This window comes from Protopterus annectens, chromosome 13.part0, assembly GCF_019279795.1.
Source record: "Protopterus annectens isolate FY-2018-M chromosome 13.part0, PAN1.0, whole genome shotgun sequence".
Classification (NCBI taxonomy): Eukaryota; Metazoa; Chordata; order Ceratodontiformes; family Protopteridae; genus Protopterus; species Protopterus annectens.
Genome location: NC_056747.1, coordinates 1,248,524,730 through 1,248,549,843, shown reverse-complemented (window position 1 = coordinate 1,248,549,843; position 25,114 = coordinate 1,248,524,730). Strand labels below are relative to the sequence as shown.

Here is a 25,114-nt window from a genome sequence, read left to right as displayed (position 1 = left end):
GTATTCAAACACCGAGGCGCTTACCTTGCCAGAAAACAAAGTTCTCAGATTCAGCATGGCACACAGACACAGGAGGATGATGGCTCACCTAGAAAAGAAAAAAAGATGGAAATGCTGAAATGAAATGAATAACTGCAAAATAGAACCAAATTAGTAAAAACTGGGACAGCAGCGTTCCCCACAGCCACACCAGATTTCTAGTGGAAAAAATATATATTTAAGAACCAACTCCATGCAATCACAGGCCAAGTCAAGATCCCCATGGGACATATTGTCAGCTTCTAGTATAATGTCCCTAAAACCATTTGTAATTCAATTTCCTGTGGTATTACTGCAAATAAATCTTTGATGTTAGCTGTAACCGAAACAGCTTCCATACTATTATTACTGGATCTAAACCTATCTAGTAAATGCCACGAATCAAGTAAGACGTGGAAAATTGTGAGTTTCTAAACAATGTACACTGTCAAAGATACTGCCTCTGGCTGGGAGAATTGGTCTGGGGGGGGGTCTTGTATATTTCTTATTTTTTTTCTGGTCATGTATATTTTTATGTATTTTTTATCCTCCTTTATTAGGGATCTTCTCTAAGGGATGTTCAGTTCTAGAAGAAAAAGGGGAATCCAAGAAGTTGTTCAAACATGGATCATGATAGTGGACATGATGTATTTCTTCTTCTGGGCATATACCAGATCATGAAAGGGCTAAAAGATGAGAGTGTTAATTCAGGACGAAGGTAGCCATAATGCCCTGGCAGTGCTCATTCTCAGAGGAGGAGAGCCTTAGTCATTATAACAGTGCAATGGAAATTACAGAAACTCATACAGCAGCCCAAGAGCCTCACCCTGAGGCCAGAGTAAGGAATGGAAGAAAGGTTTTCCAGCACATGATCCACTATGGAGGACTGGAATATGAATGGGTGAGACAAAGAGCTGACAGATCAAAGCTTCAATATAGCAGAGTGGAACATCCTTTTGCTGAAGGGTAACCAGGTACTGTGGCCGCTAGATCCTGTCCTAAACTCGCAATACATGCACAAGTTCAGTGCAAGATGCATCTCATGCCACTCAACCAGGGACTTGTAGAGAGCACCTGCCTTCTACAAAGTTGAAGAAATAATGTCCATATGCTTTCAGGCTGCTCATATGAATTTTTCTGTGAGGTGTTCCAGTTGAAAGGAATGACCCAGGACTCATCTTTGTCCCTCTCCACGTTTGTAGTACTTCTAAGGGGAAAGAAAGGCAAATATCCAAAAAATCCTCAGTGGACATCATGAGCTTTAATGTTTCTTTGTGGGAAGAAGGATTTATTATCCTTACCCATGTCAGAGACAAGGCCCTCCAGGTCCTTTAATTCTTTCTGGAATGCTAAAGAATAAAATCCCCTCTCCCCCTTAGCCTATACATGCTCAACATGTCAGGTTGAGCATGTGGTGGTGGACGTGTGAACACTGGTGTTAGGTGACAAGGGATTAGCAAGTAAGGGCTTGTCTGCCAGTAGTATAGTAACTGAAGAGGCCTGCACCAGTCCAGTGCTAGCATTAGGCCATGTTCTTTAAAAATGTTACACTTCAGCACCTGCAACAGTAGGTTCCACAGGAACTCAAACAATTGGCTGAAGTCAAGGGCTTAAGCTACAGCATAGTTCAAGAGAACATGGGATATTCTCCTCCCACTAAGTCACTAAGCCCAGCTGGTTCCAGTTTAAGGCCTTGTGGAAAGACTCTTCCATTCCAATATAACTGCTGAGGAGTATTTAGCAACTGTTTCTTAAAAGCTGGACAGCAGCATGAATACTCTAGCCATTTGACTAGCCAATGTGCAATGCCCACATGCTGGGAGGCATTCCTCAATATAGCTGCTTAGGGTGCACTCTCTCTCAAGCCACTTACGAGCCACTGAAGTGAAAAATGGCCATGAATGTGGTCACTCACAATTAGAGGAGAAGCTTCAGTGTACAGTGACTGGGAGGATAACCTGGGGAAGGATTTACTCCCAGGAGTAACCTCTAGAACATTCTGAACAGTTCAGGCTATAAGGACTGTAGACCCCCTTTTCTAAGTGAAGACTGAACACAGGACATAGAAAACTAAACTTTAACAGAACAGCTTTCAACCTGGCAGACCAACTGAACTTGTTCATGGGTACCTTGGACCTGCTCAAAGGAACCCTCAACTAAGTTTTTTCTCCAGTCTTGAAAGGATCTCTTCAAGACTTGTTCATGCAAGAGACAGCCATGCACTAACTATACTATTTAAGGGCTGCTAAGACATCCATTTCCCCTAATTTTATATGGTCTTTGTTTAGGTTTGCTGTCTGCACAGTTAGCACTCACCAGTGCCTGGAGTTGTACTTTAACAGTGGTCCTGGTAGTGTCTAACTCTCCCAACAGCAAAAGACAACTCACTCCAAGGAGCCTGGTTTTATTTTTGTTTGATACTTAATACTGCTTGCAGTTCCAAAATAGCTTAGTCATATCATTTTTGATATTCACTAACATACCCGTAATACCTGCTGCAAAACTATTAATACCTGTTCTGTATGTCAATCTATTCCAAACCACAGCAATAAAACAATTACACCAATATATCCCTCTAATATGTCTAACAGAACTAAGGACAGGAACAGCCCTGAACAAATGAATACTAACACTACCAAGAAATCAAGTTCATAGAAGGTTTACTCAGACATCCCCCTAAATAATGCAGATAATGGTTACCCCTTTAATATCTAACTATGCTAAAAAGTAGCATAGTGGAGACATCAAAAAGTCAGGAGTCACATTTTCAACAACCCTTACTGCAACCAAACCAAGCATGTGTAACCAATACACCAAGTAATACCAAGGCAAACATACTTGCTAATCAACAAAAAATAAATCTACATAAAAAAGTTTAAAACTGGTCGCTTAAATGCACACATTAGAAATAAAACTGAGTGTCTTTTGGTCAGAACAGAAGTGTCCTAGGCACAAGTGAAAAATCATTAAAAGGTGACATATGCCCCTTCTAAATTTATTTAAGAAATGTGTCACATTTTTCATAATCAATTTACAAATACAAAATGCTTGCCAAACAAATTATAAGATCACCTGTCACCATTAGTCACACTCTCTTTCAAATCTCCAAAACTTCCTTTCATCACTTCCCCATCAGAAGTACACAGAGAATCAAATGAAAATCAAATCAAATCGCAACTCCATACTACCTTTTCTATACTCAACAACCCCTCTTCCTGCCCTGCTCTCGCCTACCATGTTACTCCCAACTCTCCCTCCCGGCCTCTCCAGAGTGCTGATCAGCATTTTCTCTCAGTTTATAAACCGAAAAGGAATGCTGGCAAACTATTTTACAAACACTCTTGTCTCACTAAATTGGAACAAACTCCCTCTCCATATTAGATCCAACCTTTTCCTTTCCCTGTTTTAAAAAGGAGCTTAAATCTCACCTAGTAAACTTGAAATTATGCCGTTGCCTTGACCACACGTAGTCAGTCTGTCCTACTGTATAACCTGTTGCATCTCCTAACTTTCTTTCTGTTAGTAACTTCTGCTTAAACTAACTTCCTAAACCCTCAACTCTACTGCTATAGCCCTACTATAGCCCCCTCCCATTCTCCACACTATCTTTTTTTCCCTCACTTCCTATCAATGTCTATACATTGCCCTTATTTTGAACAAGGACTATCTTTTTGTTTTTATTCTCATATGTAGTAAATTTTAGATCACTGCTATCAGTGCAACCTTTAATGTTCATCATTTTTTTTCTTTTTTTCTCTTTATAATTAATTTCGTATTTGCATTGTTATTTTTAATAGTTTTTGTCCTATATGTTTATCTTTCCTTATGTATGCTGGGGCTCTTTCCTTTTGGGTCTCCACTAAAAATAGGTTGCTTACTATCAATGCAATGGAAATAGTTAATAACCTTTTCTTTTTTACAATTATTTTGTATTTTAATTTGTATTTAATATTTGTATATTGTCACTTTATCTTTACTTATGTCTGCTGGGGCTTTTCCCCTCGGGTCTCCATTGAAAACGGGTTTGTTTGCAAACTCATTTGAACTAACCTGGTTAACAAATGTGAAAAAATAAAAATAAATGTTACATGTATTTAATAATCTAGACTAGTTAAACATTTGGGCATCTCATTGCTTACACACTTAATGTATGTATACAACCAGTCTTTAATAAAATACATTCTCTGCAACAAAAATACCTTAGAGAACAACACTACTCTGGGATAACACTTGACACGCTCTGATAAAGCAGTGAAACTTGAAAAACATGGAAACAAATGAACTACTAAATGTATTACAGTAAATTACTCCTCCTTAGACAACAATGTGAAATAAAAGTAAGGAAGGCAAGAGTGTCATACTTCAGAAGAAAACAAAATGCATTACAACCACATCTCTCAGCTTGCATCCTTGCCACATGGCAACATCACGTTTTCCTTTTCATGAAAACTTCCCAAATATCTTAAACAACTAATAGAAAACCCCAAACCATAAAAGCATTCCTCCCAAATGCCGGAAGCTATCTGTAGAGCCACTAGCTGAACCAATACATCTGCAGTCTCAGTGTTACCACAACCTCTGCATGAGCATCAGTATAGCGCCCCAGAAAAAGTTAAATGGCTACCCATAAAACAAAGATTTAACCTACTTTTAGGATCCCAACCACACAAACTGCTCCAACTCCACACATTTACTCTCCTTGCAGCTAAAATTCGTGAAACAAAACTCCTCCTACAACCTGAGACACTACTCACAAGCCACACTAACACTTATTACCCCTAGAAACAAAGTCCACAGCACTGCACATACTTCCTCCTGTCTGGCACCTACTCATTGGCAAGTTCTCCCCGTTGATACTGAGGAAATCAATATTTATTCCAAATTCAGACTGCAGCTCAAAAATCACTTTTTTCATCCAAGCCAAATGCTCCTGCTTCAACATAAGACATATCACCTAACCTATCTCCTTTCCAAGCCTTTTTTCCTCTCTCAAGATTCACTGAAGACTGACCTACTTTACAAATGAATGTATATGTTGTACATTACACTCTACTTGTTCACTAGAATGTATATCCACATTTTTTTTGTAATTAGTTTGAAGTTTTTTGTGAAATGTTTTGTATTTCACCCAGACTGAGCCTGAAATTGGTCAATATTGATCAGTGCACTACCCTGGTAAACAAATATAAATAAATCAATAAATAAAGTTTATGATTTTCACATCACTGGTATGAGTCTTCTTAAAGGTTTAGAAGCAGTACTACATTTTGCTTTATTACAATGTGCTGTATTGTGTGAGATGGTGATGTCATTTCTCTGTTTCCTTTGAACCTATATATCTTCTGTTGCATGGGTTGAACTACTGGCACTTAATAGGGGTGATTCAAGTGGACTTCTTCTCACAAGCAAGAAAGACAGTACCAGAGCAAATCCCATCTCATGAATTAGAAACAAAAGAAACAGTTCAATAGCCTACGTGCTGAGGTCTACACTCTAGCAGTGGCAGAAAGGTTCTTCAGCTGGTACCACTAAACTTTTCTCATGTGCAACCTGACATTTGGAAACCTGATCACAGACAAGAATATATCTCTGAAAGTCATGAGGAATGTCCTCGCACTGAGATGGCCTCTGTTTTAATACAGAAATAAAGAAAGAAGTCCTTTATCAGCTAAATTCGATCCTAAGATAAAAAAAGACCCCCACAAACTTCCATATCTTGTATGGCTAATAGGAACTTAGACACCAGGCTTTTGTGCATACAGTGAGATTTCTAGACACTGGAAATTGCAAAGTTCAGAGCTACCAGGATTTACCCAAACAAATGAGCTTGCATTATATAATAATCCAGTTAAGGGTAAGTGTGAACCTCTTCCAGCACTAAGAGGGCACACTCGAATGTCACAGATTTGGAGAAGACTTTGGATGCAGCAGAAGGACAAAGAACAAAAGAGATAACTGATAGTGAGTGGTTCCCAGTTTGGGTCCGACAAACCATCTGTGAGCCATGTAGATGAGAACATATTAAGTATGTGTCATTTTATATAAAGCTAAACTTAAGGTATTTTTCTTTAGTAATGAAAGCAAGGTTTGTCAGATTAGTACCTTACATTTTTAAGTGCCAAATATTTATTAAAACAAGAATTTCAGGATGGGCTTCTCCTGGTCATCCTTTTCTCATACGAGGAACAATCTTAAGTGATGTTCACTGCTCTTCTGATGAGACAGAACTCTGCTGTGCTTTGTAGTCTGCCAACTGCTCTATAACGGGTAGTACTGGCTGTAAATTTTTTTTGTATGGATGCAATAAATGCCTCCAGATGTGGAAATTCAGGAAACTGGTGTAGTCTGTGGCTACTATCTTGCTTATCTATTTTTAAAACCACTACATTATGAAAACATAGAGTCTCTCTTCCAAGAAAGGTGAGGGGCGCTGCACATTAGTCACAGTAGCAAACTGTTACTGTTGTAAAGAGGAAATCTGTCATTGGGTGTTATCCTGTGACTGCAGAGCTCATGCCTTTTCTTTGTGACTTCTGCCTCTTCTGGAACTGCCCTTTGCTACCATCATTGCTCATATTTGGTCTGTTTACTATAAAATGGTCTTGTCTTAGGTAGATTTGTAAGAATCTAAGGAATAGTGAATGAAAAACGTAATTAACTGTCTGCACTGTTGTCCTTTCTCAACTACTTTCTTGAATCTCTATCTCTTTAGAAGAGGGCCAGGAAGTGTCTTGGGGGGACCAAGCAGATGACCCTTGACACCATCAGGAAAATGCTAGATAGGAAGCAACACTTGACTCCTAAGCACACAGTCAGTATCAGCTGCTACTTTTCCTACAGTGTGTGTGTGTTTGGTAACATCTTTACACAAATGTCAACAAAGTACTGAGGCAAATCTTCATCATGTCTAAGGTGATCCCTCTAGCAATACACCACATGTATTTGGTAGCTGATGGGTCTAATCCCATGGAGGATGAGATGTATACATTTTTATTAAACCTGTCTTGAAATCTGCTTTTCTTATCATTTGGCAGTATATTCAAGCCTACCATTACCTCTGACCCGCAAGCAACCTCCAAAAAAATCACTGCTGGGTCAGTTATTTGATCTTTACACAGATGGTGGTGCTCTTTAGGAATCTCATTGAAACTTCTGAAGAAATAGGAGTCTACTTCCAGGGATGTATTACTAACAGATCCTTAAAGGTTGCAATTACTAGGGAACAGAAGACGGCCTAGACTGCTCAGTGACACGTCTCAACATATCCTTCTTTATAAATCTCTATAACCCCACATTTAAATTAAATGTTCTTCCATGAGGCTAAGGGTATCCCCAAGTAACACCCACCACTGGGGAGCTTCCTCCTCATCACAGCTAGGAAGAATTATTCTAGATGACAAATCTAGATGGTACAGGCTAGGTCTTCATTAAATTCAGAGTTGGAAGAGTCCATAGAGGAAAGCAGACACTCTCATAATAAGAAAGAAAATCAGAGGTGTGCAGTTCCAGTTTTGACACAGCTACATGTTTAGACAATGCTGATAACTTTTTCAGAAACAACAACCTCAATTTTGCACTTCTTTTGAAAGACCAAAGGCTTTAAGTTTGAGAATGTTTATGTTTATCTTGTTCTCCCACAAAGCATAAACTTATCAATCTAACCACTACTGTCTCTTGTATGTGCTTTCTTATAGTCACCAAATGCCTTGTGCCAGTGACAAAAAATGTCTCTCTCTGTTTCTCCAAAGAAACATTACCTAGCCTGCATTTCTCTCTTTGACTAACTGTCCCTACCACTGAAGTAAATTAATTTCTCCAGTCTTTTGACATCTTTCTTATTCAAGCATTCACTCTTTGTCACCACTCAGAAGTAGGTTACTCTGTTCTGACATGAAGGATCCCAAACTGGGCACCATGTACCTGCTCACTGATGAAGGTAAAACCTTTGTCAGCACGCTCACATTCGTACGTTTCTCCCAGCACTGGGTTAAATGGTTTTGCTCCAGCACGATAGTATGTTGAGGCATAGGACGAAACAGCAAAAGCAGCTACATACACCTGCAAAGGAAAACAGAAGGGTTTCCTTTTACAAAATATATAGAAACCACAATGCTATAACTCTAGAAGTGCTCATTTCCATAAGGATCCAATAATGTGTAAAATACAAGTATGCTTAGCATGAAAACAGAGTAAAACATTGCATGTCAAAAAACCACAGTTGTGTAAGTAAACGTACCGTAACAGTAGATCTTTGAATGATCACTGCTACAGTAGTCTTAGCTATAAGGGTTATATCCCTACTAAGGATATAACAGCTGTCTGGCTTCCAAAGCTTTCAGGGCACCTTTCATATGCCCAAACCATTAGTCATGAGCTTAAAAAAACAAGTTTGGGCACCATATGGATAGTCTGCCTCATTTAGAAATTGTTTAAGCAGCATAGGTAAGCTCAGTGAAATTGTCATAACTGAAGAAACACACTATAAAACTAGATTTTGAATAGGATTCCAGAAGCCAGAGTATAAGCTGCAGCAGGTTACCTATTGTTATTTACAAAGTGGCTCTACACAGCGCATAGCATTCTCTATCACAGCAGCTCCACAGATTTTTGTTTTATCTCTACTGCAGTACTGACCTCAGAAGTTAGCAAACATGCTGCCCTGTAATAAATGTAATAAATGGCAAACAGACTTCTCCCTCTCTATCCCACCCACTCAATGGATTTTTGGCTTGGTCAGAACTAATCCCACTCGCTAGAGTTTTGAGGTGGCAATGATCAGACAGCTCTTATACTCAGTAGCACATTGGTTGTTTTAAGGTGATCTTAGTCTTGACTTATGGGCCATGAAAGACCTAATCTTATTTGACCAGCTATTTCTTCGAAAAGCACCTACACTATGGACTTAAATTTACTACAACAAATAAACAAGATTCACCAGAGGGATACGTTCCTAACTCAACATATTCCCGGCCTATGGAATAAGCTACGACTACAGGTCAGACAAAACACTACCTTTGTTACCTTTAATGCTAATCTTGATAATCAGATGGGAAGACAAATCTCCCCATTCACTACTCTGGCTGCCCTGTTTGATATGAGTCAATTAACTAAATGAAAAAGGTGTCAAGAACTTTTGGTTACATCAGCTAAAAGGTATATATGGCTAGGCATCTAATGGTCACTGTGATCATTTGACAGTGTGTATGGGACAGATAAGGGTCACGCCACAGTACAAGATATTTAAGATATGTAACAGAACCTCAAGGACCACCAAAGGGGACTCAGCAATCTAGTAAGGAGTAACAGACTAAAGCCTTTCTGAGTTCCAAATAATATGAATTATGTTTTCTAGAAAATGATGATAAGGTCACATTCAGTTAGCCACAGGTGAATCTGCACCAAACTGGTGGACAGAATATCCTTGATGACATCACTGTATTTGTCAGAGTTCGATAATGATGTCATCATGGTATAACAATGCTAAAACACCACAATGAACAACTTCACATGTACTAATGGTAACTAAAAGGGGATCATGTATAAATCCCCTCCAGTGTACTCATGGAGAAAGGGCAATGTGAGAGTGTTAGAGAACCACTCTTGCCCTGAAAGACTGGATGCTCAGGTAATTTCATACACAGTTAAGCACGGTTTTGTACCAAGAACAACATGACCTTATCCTGCTGAGCAAATCCTGCTGAGCAAACTGTTGCACTAAACAGTCTATGGTTGTACATAAGCAATAAAAAAGTCTCTGCTACTGTTAATGTTCCCATATTTATAGTATTACAGAAACTGCTACTAAGGGGAAAGTGTGATTGTGAGGGTACAACAACAGTGCTTGTGGAAGTCATGTTTGCCTTGACTTAATAAAGCCATAGCTATTACAGTATGTGTCAAGATGGTTTGCTTTCTGGACTTCCAAGATGGCTGCACATTGATCAACAGCTTAATTTCAGGTCTTCCAGTGTGAAAACAGAAACTGATAACTAGCCAGTGAAATTGTCAGTTACTGGCTAATAAATACACTGACTGGATTCCAGAAAAGAAGACATTTAGAGAACATGGAAGAAAATCAACCAGAGAAGGTGAACAGAAAACACTGTCTAGGAAGAATATCCAGCTGTTAAGCAATAGCAGTTCAAGCTTCAGCTTTGGTACATCAGATGGCTTCCAGTAATTCAGAGGAAAAAAAATAAATCAAATGTACTCAGAATGAAACATTAAAGGAATATATCAACTCAAACAAAAGGCTAGAAAAAAACTTTAAAACGCTATTGAGATAATGATAAAACTGCAAAAATCAGAAGTTGAAATGAAGAAAAGGCTAGCTAAGTATGAGGCTTCTCAAGAAAAGGTGTTTCAAAAACAGCAGGGTTAAAAGAAAAAGCTTGCAGAGAAAACCTATTTTTTTTCTGCTGCACTACAGAAACTGGAAAGAACAGACTGTATTAACTTTATGAAAGCACAAATAAGTAACTAGATCGCTATTCCACAGCAGGATTTGTTAACTGAAAGGGCACACTGAGTGGTTGCTTCAAACATGGTCATAAGAATGCAGCCAAGATGTGCATTAATAAAGATGCAATCATACCAGAAGAAAAAGATGACCCTGACAAAACTGTGAAGGAAGGGAAAAGTTTTAAAAATTGACACAACAGAGAAGCAAATCTATCCCACCAACCAGGGAATGTCAGGCATTAGCTCTTAGCTCCATTAGACACCCTATTCAACCAAAGCTTGAGGATCGGCTTCATCCCAGCTGAATGGAGGACACCCACTGTCATCCCTCTACACAAAGGTGGAGCATCCACTGACCCAGGCAATTATAGGCCCATCAGCCTAACTAGCCTGATCTGCAATGCCATCAAATGCATTATCATGGACTATATAAACAAGGACATTGGCAACCTTCAAATGCTTGACCCCACACAGTTTGGTTTTTGTCAAAGGGAGATCAAGCCTGTTAAACTTGGTTGACTTCTTTGAAATAGTCACCAAAGCCATGGACGAGGGGAAGACGGTGCACACCTCCTACCTTGACCTAGATAAAGCCTTTGACACTATTCCCCACTCAGGCATAATAATAAACTCTCCCAGCTAGGCATCAACCCATATGTTACCAGATGGGTAGCCAACTGGCTCACTGATAGAACCCACTCAGTCAAAGTAGGGGAAGCCACTTCTAGTAGTAGACCAGTAACGAGTGGTGTACCCCAAGGATCGGTCTTGGGGCCTCTACTGTTTGGGATATACTTTTCTGAGGTGCAAGCCAAAACCAGTGGTCGCTGGCTGACCAAGTTTGCAGATGACTGCAAGCTGGACACTGTCTTAAATTCCACTAGTGATATGAACATAAACTAATGACTGGTGCCAGAAGCATGGCCTCAAACTGAATGCCAAGAAATGCATCATTATCCCCTTTGAGGAAAATGCCATACCCACTAATTATCACATTAATAATAACGTACTAAGCATGCAATCAGTCATGAGGGACTTGGGCACCCAGTTTGCTAGCAACCTAATGTTTGACCACCACGTTGCCTCTGTTGTACGGAAGGGTTTCTACACGGCCCACCACCTCATAAATAAGGGTATTTCATTGAGGAACAAGGAGGGTATAACATCCCTGTACTCCTCCCTTATCAGACCCATTATGAAGTACAATGCCCCCTTTGGCATGTACCTCGCCAAGCACATTTAACAGTTGGAGAGACCACAGAGGTTCCTGACCAGGAAAATCCAGAGTCTCACACACATATCCTATACAGACAGGCTAAAAGGCCAGTCCATTTACTCAGTCTCATACAGACTACTCAGAGGTGACCTGTGTCTGACATACAAGGCCGTTTCAGACCCAGTCTTGATGGAGTTGCTGCATATCAGTAAGACAAACTCCACTCGAGCAACCCGTATGCAAGGCCTTAATCTGTTCTGTGACAGATTTGTGTCCCAAAGGCTCCCCATCTGTGGAACAGACTCCTGTCCATGTCAAGAAGAGTACCTCTCTAGCCCTCTTTAAGAGGAACTTGGACAGGGGAAACAGGTGCCAACTTTGAGGGAACATGGGCAAAATTCTTGGCTAGGCTTTTAAGGGCCTCCAGGCCAATAGCCTAGTATCATCCTATAAACCTATGAAACTATGTCGAGAGGCATGAGTGAGATTCAAGTTGTTGTATCCAGTGGTCTTCAGAGCACTGTTTTCCTGGAGGATCAAATAACATTTTTGGATGCAAAACAGACTAAGGAGAAAAATCAAAAAGGTTATCCTAAAAAAAGTGAGCCAGCAAACAGAATGGGACTCTGCATTTCATTTTTCTGAAAATAAAGCTCATAGAGAGACTTTGCCAATGCTCCAAAGGAAAATACCTGAGAGACAGAAAAAAGAACAGGAGTTGATTAGAAGAATCAGAAGTGCCTTGGACTTAAACCAGAGCCTGTTGATGGGAGATGGGGATGAAAAGGATAATGACTGGCACAACAAAATTACTGAATAAACTGGAGTATATGAAGCATCAGTCACATTTGTGAAATATGGTTTTACAGGAAAACGTGGCTGAGAAAGGCTGGCCTTTTGTTGACTTTGTATAACTTGTGGGTGGTCTACAATGCATATACCATACTTTATGTCATTACTGTTTAGAAGGACACTAAAAAGAAAAAAAACTCTAAATACAAAATTTTTGTTCTTATTAGTAATTGTACAAAACATGTCACGATTTAAATTGCATGTTATGTACTGTGTATCATGGGTATTTTAAATATGGGAGGAGTATTTTCTGTGACTGTAGTATATGTTAAAGATATCAAAGTAAACAAATACTTTTTTTAATTTTAAGAAATATAGGCTTTGCAGTATAACAAGAGAAGAAAGGTTGGACTGAAGCAAGATTAAGTTAATTATGGTACTGGACTACTGGGGTAAGGGGTGGGGTGTAAAAGTACACTGAGTATATTATATGTAGAATTAAGATTATTTCTCTTGCTTTCACAAGAGTGGAAGCTTAGAATAATTTCCTCGGCTTAAACTATAAACAAGTGTTTTTTGTAAGCAAGTCTTGAAAATATGACAAAATTGTGAAAGCTGTGTGAAATGCTAAGTTCCTTGCATCTGCAAAGATATTTCTTTTTTCCATTACCAATTGTCCTCAGTGGGTGTCAAAAAGAATGCAGCTGAAAGCAGTTGTAGATACTGGTTTGAGTGAAATGTACAAAAATTCCTTCATGCATCTACTGAATTATTTTTCTCTTGCTACTTTTACATCCAGACGAGCTGTTTGCAGGTAAAAGCAATTACTCTAGAGAGTTTTAAGAATTCTTTGCTGAGGGAAATGCAAGATGTAACTGTATAATGGCAAGCAGTTCAGTAAAAAATAAAATCTGAAATTATGGAAAGTGAATAAGCGATAGTAGCCCCCCTTCCCGCACGAGGAATAGTTTAATACATTTAATAGAAAAATCTACAATTTAGTTTTATTTAAAGACAGCCAGTGCACTTTTTCTTAAAAGAGTTAATGCTTTCTGAAGCTGTTTTTCACATCTGGGAGGAGAATAGAGGTAAGGAAAGAACAAAGACCAATCAACGTACATCAGAACACAGGCAGTAACATTCACTTTAGCATAGGTAATCTTAAATTCAGATTAGATAATGCCTGTGGGTACAGTTGTTGATTTGAGAAAATTGTTCCTATTTGGAGGATTAAAATTAATTTTTTGGAGGTCCACATAAGTTTGCATGTTTAAAGTTAATGGGATGGGAGAATTCTGAAAATGTATTTAGTTTTTTGTTTGATGGTTTTCATTAAAACAAAATTTTTGAAAATGTGACAGGTTCAAATAGAGATGAGGCAAAATAAATGTATAAAAGATCAGCCTGCAAAACATTAGTGCATGCATGTAAGACAAAAGTTGGAAATACACATTCAAACACTTTCATGTATATTAGGAGGGAACGATATATTTGTATCATAATGGCTGTGCTAATCCATATTATCGTGGAATGTAAATGGCCTTACAGGCATAGAAAAAAGGGGAAAGTTTTGAATTATATTCAAAGTACAAAAAGCAATGCTGCAAGAGTTACATTTGTAAAGAAATGGCCATGTGAATTTGACAAAGAAAGAATTTCAGGATGGATACTCAGCATAAAAGGGGAACAATAGTACTGATTGTCAGAGGGTCTCCAACAGTGACAGAAGAGGGAATAAAATACAATAATCAGAGATTTGTGGTTGTTGTAAGGGCCTATTGGCAGGGAGCATGATTATGCTGGTGTGTATTTATATTAAACCTAAAAAGTGCCATTAGGGAGCTTAAGAAAATTTTGGGAGAAATAATGAGCTTTCAACAGGGAATATTACTCATACGGGTGCTGGAACTTGATTTTCAATAGTGAGAGTGTATCAGGGGGAGCTAGAAGGAGAAACTATAAAAAAAGAGGCTAGATTTCTGAAGAAATTATAGGAAAACATTTCTTACAGAAGAAGTTAATTCAGTATTAGGAACTCAGACAGAATTTACATATTATTCAACAAGGTATGATAACTGGGCTTAACTGGATAGAAAATGTATTCCACAGGAAGATGTGCATTTAAATGAAAGCTTTGTGACCCATCCAATAACTATGTCAGATCATTCACTTGATACAAACTAAGATAAAAATGCAGGGTAGTTTAGTAAAAATGAGGCACTTGTGCTTTACTGCCTACCTGTTAAGAAAAGAGAAATTTAAGGAATCGGTAGTGGAAATTATTTGACAGCTATTACAGAAGACAGAAATTTCTTCAGAAGTGATAGCTAGTGAGTGGGGTAAAAAAGAAAATCGGTTTAAAAATTCAGTAGAAATAAAGGAGAAAGAAATACGGCCAAGAAGTAATAGGAATTATTTAGATGGGCTGACAAAGGTTACAGTATTGCAGAGTAAGGGGATCTCACAGAATAAGGAGAGGTGCAACTGCAGTGTGCTAAAGAGAAAATAAGGCAGTATCTGGAAAATATGCATGACTTTAGAAAGCTTGCTGTTGAGAAGCAACTATTTTTTAAATACCTTTATCACTGCAAACCTACATTAACAGAAAAGAAAAAAACTTTACCATTTTTTTCAATATAAATAAAATATGCATCAAACATATTTTTTTTCTACAATCATCAGTCTAACATTACAAAAAATTGCTGAATTCCTGCCTTCCTTTAAACCTCACTCCTCCTCCTGAAAATTATTATGCATGTATTGTTCCCACAATTTCCATGTACTTCTATGTAATTTGCTCCTTCCCTTTTCTAAGGATCTATCTTCCAGTTCTTTTATCTCTTTTATAATGTTCAACCCACCGCCGTATATAGCACAAGAAACAAAAAACTGAGGGTAATACTACTCAATGCCAGAAGTCTAAACCTCAAAATGCACGCACTCGAGGCACTCCTCAGTATGGAGAAAATCGATATATGTGCAGTAACAGAAACCTGGTTTAAAGGCTCCAGACAGCACCCCAGCACTACCAGGCTACAACTCATACCATACATTTCAGCCACAGAACCCAAACCAAAATACAAAAGGCGGGGGCGTATCCATATTCATCAAGGATACCCACACCTCCAAGTTAGTGGCACAGCACGATGCTTCAGAGATCATCCACGTGCAACTAATAACGGGCAAAACTGCAATTCAAATTGTAGCTTGCTACAGATCACCCACCATGTCCCAGGACCCCCATTCAACGTTTCTGGAAAAACTGGGAAACATAAAGGTCCTACCAAACACCTTAATATTGGGTGATTTCAATTACCCAAACATTAACTGGGAGAACTATTCAAGTACTAACTCCCTTGCCCAACATTTCCTAGAATTTATAAACTCAAATGCCCTGGTTCAGCTGGTCAACACTCCCACCAGAGGTGACAAAATATTGGACCTGGTCATCACCAACATGGGTGACCGGTGTTCCACACTGTAGGTCAACCCCTCGCTGGTTAGATCTGACCATAAACAAATCACTTTGGATAGCCACATTCCGCCCCCACCCCCGGACAAGAAAACCACTGTGAAAAACTTTTCAAAAGCAAACTTCACGTTACTTAAGACTGAGGTGGAAAGTTTCCAATCCCCCATGCTGAAGGATAACTCTGTCCAAGCTGCAAAATCCTTTACTAAAGCATTCTACGGGCACCTACAAGAATGCATGGATCATGCCATCCCAAGCAAAACCAAGACTCACTCCTCCAAGAAAAGGAAACCAGTCTGGTGGACTCCTGCCATAAACAAGCTATACAATCGAAGGAGGAAACTAGCACAGAAAAGAGTAAAATCCCAAGAAGGGAAGACATCCCTGATCAGTATCAGCAAGAAACTACGATCCCTAATAAAATCATCCAAGGCGAGCTTTGAAAGAAAAATTGCCAAGGACTCCAAAGATAACCACAAGGCATTCTTTAGCTATGTCAAGATTCTAAGTGGCAATGCTCAGATCTGCTCGGAGTTAGTGCAGAATGGCACAAAATACACTGAACCGACCGACATTGCCAACATCCTGGCAGACAGGTTCAGCGCAAACTTCACCCCCCTCTCACCCCCAAAAGGGCCCATAACCATACCAGAAGAATGTACAGTCCCTGAAATCACAGACGCTCAGGTTAAAACAGCCCTCTCCAAAGCCAAAAACACAACATCAATGGGACCGAACGGTGTCCCAGGCTGCGTCCTACATGAGCTCAAAGACGAACTAACCCCTCACCTAAATACACTGTTCAAACTCAGCCTCTTCACAGGCTACATACCCATAAAGTGGTGCACAGCAACGGTTATTCCGCTCCACAAAGGTGGAGACACAACAGACCCTGGGAACTATCACCTTATAAGCCTGATTAGCTTGGTCTGTAAGGCTAAGGAGCGTATCTTCATGGAACTCATTAACAGAGACATTGGGAACCTCCAAACACTGGACCCTACCAAGTTCGGCTTTGTTAAGGCAGATCATGCCTCCTAAACCTGGTGGACTTCTTTGAGACAGTTACCAAGGCTATAGACAAAGGAAAGGTGGTACACACAGCCTACCTAGACCTCGCTAAGGCCTTCGACACCATTCCCCATTCTGGTATTATAGACAAGCTCACCAGCCTGAATATAAACCCCTACGTCACAAGATGGGTTGCTAACTGGCTCACAGACAAAACCCACATGGTGAGAGTTGTGGGAGCTAGGTCCGACTATAAACCGGTTACAAGTGGCGTTCCCAGGGCTCAGTCCTAGGACCCCTCCTGTTCGGTATATACTTCTCAGAGGTACAGGCAAGCAAAGGAGGACTATGGCTGACCAAGTTCGCAGACGACTGCAAACTAGGGGCTATAATTGACTCTCCAGCTGACACAGACATCCTCCAAAAGGGTCTCAGTGAGACGGATACCTGGTGTCAAAATCATGGCATCAAGCTAAATGCCAAAAAGTGCATAGTCATCCCCTTTGGAAAAAACAAAGTACCCACAAACTACCACATAGGTGGTAGTCCCCTAAATACGGAAGACGTAATAAGTGATCTGGGTACCCAAGTAGATAGTAATCTCACCTTTGATAATCACATTGCCAAAGTGGTTAGAAAATCCTTCTACGTGGTCCACCTAATCACAAAAGGGTTCACATCCAGATCAAAAGAGGTCATTGTGCCCCTCTACTCATCACTCATCAGACCCATCATAGAGTACAACACCCCATTTGGGATGTACCTTACAAGACACCTGCAACAGCTGGAAAGACCACAGAAGTACCTCACCAAGAGGATCACTGGCCTCAAGCAGATGCCCTATGCAGCTCGAATGAAGAAACTCCAGCTGTACTAGGTTGCATACCGCTTAGTCAGAGGTGATCTCTGCCTGACATACAAGGCCATGTCCAACCCAGAATTGATGGACATGCTCCACCTAAAGAAAACCTTATCCCCTGAACCACATGCTCTAGGGATCTAAACCTCACCACAACAATAAATAGGACGTGCTGGAGGGATAGATTCCCATGCTTTGGGACAAGATCCCAATCTACATTAGGCAGAGCTCCTCGTTAACACTCTTCAAAAGAAACCTTGACGAGTAGATGGGAAACAGAAAGTTTACCTTGGGGATCACTTCAGTGGCTCTGCTGGACAGAGGCACAGGGAACTAATCTAAGGGGGCGGCGAAAGCCAACACATTCTGGCTATGCTTATAAATGCATTTGGGAAGATAGCCTAGTACCTAGCTATGAACCTATAATACCTCAAGTACTGTTGGTGTAGACTTTGATTTCCATTTTCTAGTAATTCCTTTCTTGGCAGCCAACAGAATTAAAGTTAATAAAGCCTTATTATGTCCAGGTAATTCAGGTCCTATATCCCAGCTCAAAAGAATCATTTCCCTACTCACAGGCTCTTTCTAACCCAGCATTTCTGAAACAGTACTCTGCAGGGAATCATTAATATCTGTCAACTCATTACACTGCTAAAACATATGTTCCCAGTTACCTCGTTCTTCTTCATCACACCTCCAAAACTTGACATATCTGAGGAAAAATTCTTTGAAATCTGCTTAGGATATAAAAATTCCTATGCAAACACTTCCAAGTAAAAATCCCAAACCTTCTGGACTTTGTTGCATACTTGGGAGCCATACATAGATCTCCTATTGTTCCCATGTAAACAGCTTTTCCAGTCTGTCTTCCCAATCTTTTCTAACATCCTCTAACAGATTCTTATAGTTATGATACGATATTTTACATATCCTACTTCATCTCCTTTCCGCTTTTCCTGTTAGAGGTCGCCACAGCGGAACGGTCCTCAAAACGACTGGCAGTGGAGTTTTACAGTATCAAGTTGCCAGCCAATGCCCAAACTTCCACAGAAGGCACAGACACACACACACACAACTAGGGCCAATTTAGACTGCCCAATCCACCTGCAGTATGTCTTTGGGATGTGGGAGGAAACCGGAGCACCTGGAGGACACCCATATGACCGCAGGGTGGACATGCAGGCTCTGCACAGAAGGCACCCCAGTCAAGAATTGAACCGGAGAACCTCTTGCTGTGAGACACCAATGCTAACCGCAGCCGCCCATTTTATACATCCTAATAATTATCCCTTATTTAACAGTAGCTTCTGTTCTAGAATCAACTAAAAAGTCAACCAGAGTAGGTCTTTCACTTAGGATTTATTATCCCTTTCAGTTTGCCTATATTCTGATATCAATGCCTTGAAGACAAAGAAGTCTCTATCCTGCAGTCCAAACATCTTGGCCTCACCCCATTCTATTACCTTTCCCTCACTAGTTATTTGCTCCCAATATCTTGGTTCTTTTGCCAGTTTTCTCCAGTAAATTCCAGCCCCTTCTTACCTATCTTCTGTATCCCTACTTTCAGTTATCCCTATTGACGAAATCCTTTCTCCAGTTTTGTGTTTTGGCTTAGTTTTTAGAATACTTTCTGATACTTAATGAAAACAATATTCTGTGTGGTTGTTATTATTCTCCTTGAAGAGCTGCATTCAAAATCCTGATCTCTTCTTATTTCTTGACCCCCCCCCCTCCGCTTTATCATCATCCATTTTCACTCTAAATTATAACCTTCTGCTTTTGTTTGTGTATATATAAATAAACACACACACACACACACACACACACACACACACACACACACACACACACACACAAACACACCATGGATATAAAAAGTATACACACCCCTGTTAAAATGCCAGGTTTTGTGATATAAAAAAATGAGACCACAATAAATAATTTCAAAACATTTCCCACCTTTAATGTGACTTACAACCAGTTCAATTCAATTGAAAAACAAACAAATCTGTTAGGGGAAAAAATATAAAAAATAAAAAAATGTAGAATAATCTGGTTGCATAAGTGTGCACACCCTTAAACTAATACTTTGTTGAAGCACCTTTTGATTTAATTACAACATTCAGTCTTCTTGGGTACACACCTGGCATCAATTAAAGAGACTCTGATTAACCCCAAATAAAGTTCAGCTGTCCTAATAGGATTTTCCTTACATGTACTCAGTTGCCTGCTACAGCAAAAGTCATGGTTCACAGAGAGCTTACAAGGAATCAAAGGGATCTCACTGTTGAAAGGCATCAGTCAGGAGAAGGGTACAAAAAAATTTCCACAGCATTGGATAAACCATGGAAGACAGTGAAGACAGTCATCAAAAATTGGAGAAAATATGGGGCAACAGTGACATTACAAAGAACTGAATGCCCCTCCAAAATTGATGAAAAGACAAGCCAAAAACTGGTCAGTAAGGCTGCCAAGAGACATACAGCAACACTGAAGGAGCTGCAGGAATTTCTGGCAACACTGCTTGTGTACTACATGTGACAACAATCTCCCTTATTCTCCACATATCTGGGCTATGGGGTAGGGTTGCAAGACGGAAGCCTTTTCTTAAATAGAAAAACATCCAGGCCCAGCTAAAATTTGCAAAACAATACACCAAGTCTCCCAAAAGCATGTTTGAAAATGTGTTATGGTCTGATGAGACCAACACTGAACTTTTTGGCCACAATTCCAAATGGTACATTTGGCACAAAAATAACACTTCGCATCACCAAAAGAACACCATCCCCACGGTGAAGCATGGTGGTGGCAGTATCATGCTTTGGAGTTGCTTTTCTTCAGCTGAAACTGGGGCTTTAGTCAAGGTGGAGGGAATTATGAACAGTTCCAAATACCAGACAATTTTGGCCCAAAACCTTCAGGTGTCTGCTAGAAAGCTGAAGATGAAGAGGAACATTTTGGAATGGCCCAGACATAAATCCAATAGATAAACTGTGGGGTGCACAAGAGATGCCCTGGCAATCTGACAGATTTGGAGGGCTTTTGCAAGGAAGTGTGGGCAAATATTGCCAAGTCAAGATGTGCCATGCTGACAGACTCCTATCCAAGAAGACTGACTGTTGTAATTAAATCAAAAGGTTCTTCAACAAAGTATTAGTTTAAGGGTGTGCACACTTATGTAACCAGCTTATTGTATGTTTTTTATTTTTTATATTTTTCCTCTAACAGATTTGTTTTTCAACTGAATTGTACAGGTTATAAGTCACATTAAAGGTGACTTAAATAATTTATTGTGGTCTCATTTTTTTATATCGCAAAAACCTGGCATTTTAACAGGGGTGTGTAAACTTTTTTATATCCACTGTATATACTATACTATATATACATACATATATATATATATATATATATATATATATATATATATATATATATACATATATATATATATATATATATATATATATATATACACACGTGTGTGTGTGTGTGTATACATATATGATCCTTAAGTGTTGCTCTAAAATATATCTTCAAATCATGTAATCCTAAATCACCTTGTTCTGTTGGAGTGATCAACTAATCCCACTTAACTCTTCCCCTCCCACATAAATTCCTTCAGCTCTTTATCAATTACTGTTTCCACCTTCTCCTCTGGTTTATAAAAATATGCCTGACCTGTATATAAAATTAAGGGAATAAATACATTTTCACTGCTTGCATCCTACTATCCATATCAATAAACAAGACCTTCCAGGTTTTCAGTTTTTGTATTACTTTTTTGTTTAGTATCTTCCACATATCCTTAGCTGTCATAACACAACTGTACAGAGAGAGTGGCTCACATTAAGCAAGCTGGTCTTAATGGTACATAGCGCAGAATGGGGAAGACAGAAAATGCTGCAATGTTACACAGTGATGACAGAGAATATCTGAGCTGCTTGGCTGGCTGTGATCGACCTGCAATCATCTGGACGTACAAGCTGATTTAAGTACGCTTTCATTTGCACTTGCCTTGTTTCTGTGACAGTACTGTATTTTATTTATTTGTTTCACTGAATATTAACTGAATACTGTGGTCTGTCTATCTCTCTGATGTTAGCTTGCTAGATGTGTAACCACCTGGTTTCATTGGGGGTTGTACCACTTCTTTGAAGTTCTGTGTTCAACTGTTAGTTTCTCTTCATAGGTTGGTACTAGGCTATTGGCCCTAGAGTGTATACAAGCCTAGCCATAACAATTCCCTGGCTATTTATTCCCACACTATTTACTTCCCTGGACCCCTGTCTAGCAGGGCGACTGACATGATCCCCAGGGTGAATTTCCTTTCTCCCATCCAATCGTCAAGGTTCCTTTTAAAGAGGGCCAAAGAGGCGCTCTGCTTGACATGTATGGGTAGTCTATTCCAAAGTCTGGGGAGTCTCTGGGTCAGGAACCTATCCCTCCAGCATGTTTTGTTTATTGTGATGACAAGGTTTAAATCCCTGGAGCGTGTGGCTCTGAGGGATTGGGATTTCTTTAAGTGTAGCATGTCCAACAGCTCTGGGTTTGACATGGCGTTGTATGTTAACTAGAGATCGCCTCTTAGTAGACGATATGAGACAGAGTATAGCTGGAGTTTTTTAAGGCAGTCAGCGTAGGGCATCTGCTTTAGGCCTGTGATTCTTTTAGTGAGGTATTTCTGTGGCCTTTCCAGTTGTTGTAGATGTCTTGGGAGGTACACACCAAACGGGGTGTTGTATTCTATAATGGGTCTAATAAGGGATGAGTACAGTGGGACAATGACCTCCTTTTTTCTGGATGAAAAGCCCTTAGTGATGAGGTGTGCCACATAGGATTTCCTGACTGTTGTGGTGATGTGGGTATCGAAGATGAGACCACTGTCCACCTGTGTCCACTAAGTCTATTATCACACTTTCGGTGTTTAGTGTACTGCAACCTATGTGGTAATTCACGGGTACATGTTTTTTCCCAAAGGGGATAACTATACATTTCTTGGCATTGAGCTTGAGCCCATGGCTCTGGCACCAAGCATCTGTTTCTGTAAGGCCCTTTTGTAGAGTATCCACATCATTTGGGGATTCAATAATGGCTCCCAGTTTGCAGTCATCTGCAAACTTGGTTAGCCAGAGTCCCTTAGTGTTGGCTTGTGCTTCAGAAAAGTAGATGCCAAACAAGAGCGGTCCCAGGACTGAACCCTGAGGTACTCCACTTATCACTTGTCTGGAGCTGGATTTGGAGTCGGCTGCTTTTACAGTGCGGGTTCTGTCAGTAAGCCAGTTGGCAACCCATCGAGTGACGCAGGGATTAATGCCCAGCTTAGTAAGTCTATCTATGATTCCAGAGTGGGGGATGGTGTCAAAGGCCTTGGTGAGGTCCAGATAGGCTGTGTGGACCACCTTACCCTCGTCCACGGCTCTGGAGACTGATTCGAAGAAGTTAATCAGGTCCAGGAAACAAGATCGGCCCTTCACGAACCCAAAACCTAAAATAGTGTTAGTCACATCTCTGTTCATTTATTTGTGCTCAGTATCTGAGCTGCTTGGCTGGCTTTGATCTGCCTGCAATCATTTGGACATACAAGCTGACTTAAGTACACTTCTGTTTGCACTTGCCTTGTTTCAGTGATAGAACTGCATTTTATTTATTTGTTTCATTGAATATTAATTGAATATTGTGGTCTGTTTGCCTCTCTGCTGTTAGTTTCCCACCCTCCTCCCCTGTCCTTGTTGAGTGTTAATCTTGGTGGCTTTGGAATTGCCCATCCCTGCTGTAAATTTGTGTTTGGACACTCCTCCTGGACCCCATCTAATTTGCTCACTCGAGTACAGTGAGATCATTTGGGAAGGATGACCCCCTTGCTTATTTGACTTCAGACAGTCCTACCAGTCCCATCTCATCAGCTCTGTCTACTGTGTACAGAGAGAGCATTTGGGAAGGACAACCCCTGTAGTCTCTTAACCTTGCTCTGTTTCCTCCCTCTCCACTAAAAAAATAAATAAATTTTATTTATACTTTATTCAGCTTTTCTTACTGTAACTGTGTTCTACTTTCTTTATTACCTTAGTTTGCTGTTCTGTGTGCTCTTAAGTGTTCAAGTGCTCTTATTCTGCACTTATGCTTGTTAGCAGCCTGATTAAATTTGTCTGCTATTCTAAGAGTCTTAGTTTTAGTTTTAGCACTTGTGCTTCAGGCCAGTTATTTTACATTCAGGATTTTTGTGGACAAACCCTTATCAAACCCTGCTCTCCATAAGTCCACTAAGTATTCAGAACACTATGTCTGGACAATTCCCATCAGTTTCCCCTGCCAGCCTGGTCGACATGGTCATACTGAGACAGTGTAGCAACTGCCTCATGTTCACGGGCAGTCCCCTTCTCCTAGCACATAATTCTTCTACTTGCAAGAAATGCATCTACATCACTAAGCTGGAATCCTTGCTCTCTCACACCAAAGTCAGTACTCCTGACAAAGAGGAGATTCCCAGCACAAACACCACATCACAGAGTTACACACCCACCTATGCAGAGGTCCTCAACAAAAACTTACCTAAACAACAGAGACTGGCAAAACACACTCACAAACATTCCACACAACACCAATCACATCACACACAGTAGTCAACACACCAGTGTCTCACAAACACAGCCAATAAGGCATAACAATAAACCAAACATACTAATCATTGTCGACTCAGTAGTGAGACACACTGATGTCCTCATCATCAGGCTCAACAAGGAGAAGGTCACGGTCAGCTGTTTGTCAGATGCTAGAATCTGCCACATCACACATGCACTTAAGTCTCTCCACAACAGGTACAAGTATGACTCTGTCATTGTCAATGTTGGTGTGAATGACTTAAGAAGTACCTCCCTGGACTATATGAAGAGAACCATGACTGAGCTCTCAGAGTATGTGCTCCAGGCAAGTATGACCAGCATCCTACCTTTACCAAGAATTATACCACAATACCAACAAAAAAATGATTGATTTCAACAACTGGCTTAGTTTCTGGTGTCTTTCCAAGGGGATCCAGTATCTGTCTGCCTGGGATGACATGGATGACAGGCCTCAATGTTTTGCCAGAGATAGCCTCCATCTGTCTCCCCTTTGGTTCCAGATCTTGGCCAAGGCTTATGCCTGCCCCACTGTGCCTTTTAGTAGGTTACGTCCCAATGATAAATCTTCCAACATAAATCTTCCAACATAAAAGATCTGTCAAAAAGCAAATTGAAGGTCATGCTGCTCAATGATAGGAGCCTTATCTGAAAATGCACTCACTGGA

At 40.1% G+C, this 25,114-nt stretch overlaps 1 protein-coding gene across 1 annotated transcript in view; it reads right to left on the bottom strand.

The window, feature by feature from the left end:
• The window catches only part of OSBPL7 (oxysterol binding protein like 7), a 1,590,705-nt gene that overhangs the window by 341,357 nt on the left and 1,224,234 nt on the right, over positions 1-25,114 (bottom strand). Inside the window, exons 16-17 of the mRNA XM_044054965.1 lie at positions 7,939-8,076; positions 25-88 (exon numbers count right to left, since the gene is read on the bottom strand). Coding sequence (XP_043910900.1) covers positions 25-88; positions 7,939-8,076 — 202 coding nt within the window. The remainder of the gene's footprint in view (positions 1-24; positions 89-7,938; positions 8,077-25,114) is intronic.